This window comes from Trichinella spiralis (assembly GCF_000181795.1).
Source record: "Trichinella spiralis strain ISS 195 chromosome Unknown Scfld1, whole genome shotgun sequence".
In the NCBI taxonomy this organism is placed as follows: Eukaryota; Metazoa; Nematoda; class Enoplea; order Trichinellida; family Trichinellidae; genus Trichinella; species Trichinella spiralis.
In genome coordinates, this window is record NW_003526940.1 from 2,023,684 (window position 1) to 2,025,331 (window position 1,648).

Below are 1,648 nucleotides of genomic sequence, written 5' to 3' on the forward strand. Positions count from 1 at the left end.
TTTGATTTGTGATTGTACTTATCTGAGAAGGCATCAATCGAAAAATTAAATTTTGGATAGCACAGAATCTACTGATTTATCGTACTTAAATGCTTCATTCAGCAGTACAAAGTATACCATAGTATAACACAAAAGAACAATATAACATAATATAATGCAATGCAATACAATACAATACAATACAAACCAACAATATAATGAACTGAAACTGTATGAATACGATTAACATTATTCAACTGAAACTGTAAGACCAATAAAAAACGGTACAAGAGTGAATAAAAGTAAATAATGCAGTTGTGCAGAAAAGGCTGGCACTCAATAATTCTCCTCCTTGGGTACTAGGTATGCCACAGATCTCAGGAACTGCTCCATTGTGCGCGTACCGCCATCGTATTCTGCAGTCAACGCTGTTATGCGTTGCTGCAGTTCTTCATATTTCTTGTTTTTTACCTGTAAATCATTGGCGGTAACGCGACCTGATGTCACTTGTTGAATCAACGTTTCCGTTGATCCCTGCTCATCGATCAGCAACTGGAGCAGTTCATAAAAGCCGAGGTGCCGCTTTCCCGCAAGTCGGTTTATTTTGAAGTGCCAGCCTTCCAAATCATTGTTTGTGCGAATATTTACATTATATACATTCCACAGCGGGAGTCTGTCAGGGGGCATCCATTCCACTCGAAAATAATTGAACAAAACTGCTACTGAACCCGTAGCATCTCTGCCAAGCAGTTTTACGACAGCAGCTACATCATGAAACGGCAAAAAAGCCGTTGCCAGCAACATTTTGACTTTTTTCTTCGTTGCCGCTTCATGGATGTAGCTGGTTCGCATCCCAAGATCCGTCACCTTCCAGAGAACTGCTTGGCAGAAATGGAAATAACAGCCTTGTATGTTGACCCCCGGAAATGTTCCCTGCAATGCAGGGATCAGGGCGGTCTCAAAATCGCAAATTACTGTTTGCGGCTGAAGGACCACACCTAACGCTGCCGCCTTTAAAATTAAATTATCGAAATTTTCACGATACGTGGAGAGATCTTTATGGACGGTTAAACAATAAACAAGTGGCACTAATTTACCAGCAATAAAAACATGGATGGTGAACAATTTGCTGGTACCATTCTGGAACTATGTTGAAAGTTCCATCCATGGACCAGACAGAATGATCAGATAAAATGGATAAATTTTCTTCTGTAAAAAATATTAAAATAGAAATTTATACATTATTATACAATAATAATGCATAATAAGAAAAAAATGGCGACCAAACTCCGTCATTCGCCAGTATGGTGGAATTTCCAGCTACTAACTAGTTGGCGGAAGTCTTGAAATCTTCCTGCCCGTTTTCTGTACATGGCCGTCTTCACACTTTTATACGTTGGAAATTGATCGGCAGTTTTCAAATCAGCAGATGCACTGCTGGCTTCTTCATGGTAAATTTGCTTCATTTATTCCGCTGCCCGTCGCTTCAAAGCATTTATCTTCTTTGTTTTATATAAGATGTCATTATCAGGGGTGCAATCATCTGCATGAGGAACGGAACTGAATTTGGATTTGAACCCCTACATCCTTTTTCTATCAGCATGATAAATTTGAATTGAAATAACAGAAATGAGATACTTAATAAAATATTATTTACCTGTCGCCAGAT

General features: G+C 38.8%; 1 protein-coding gene across 1 annotated transcript; it reads right to left on the reverse strand.

Annotated features, from left to right (window-relative positions):
- Positions 1 to 315: 315 nt before the first annotated feature.
- On the reverse strand, positions 316 to 1,118 carry Tsp_11043 (hypothetical protein). Its single transcript, XM_003381895.1, has 3 exons — positions 1,077 to 1,118; positions 451 to 990; positions 316 to 420 (listed from the first exon to the last, which is right to left on the reverse strand). The coding sequence occupies exons 1-3, from the start codon at positions 1,116 to 1,118 to the stop codon at positions 316 to 318; spliced, it is 687 nt and encodes a 228-aa protein (XP_003381943.1).
- Positions 1,119 to 1,648: the final 530 nt, after the last annotated feature.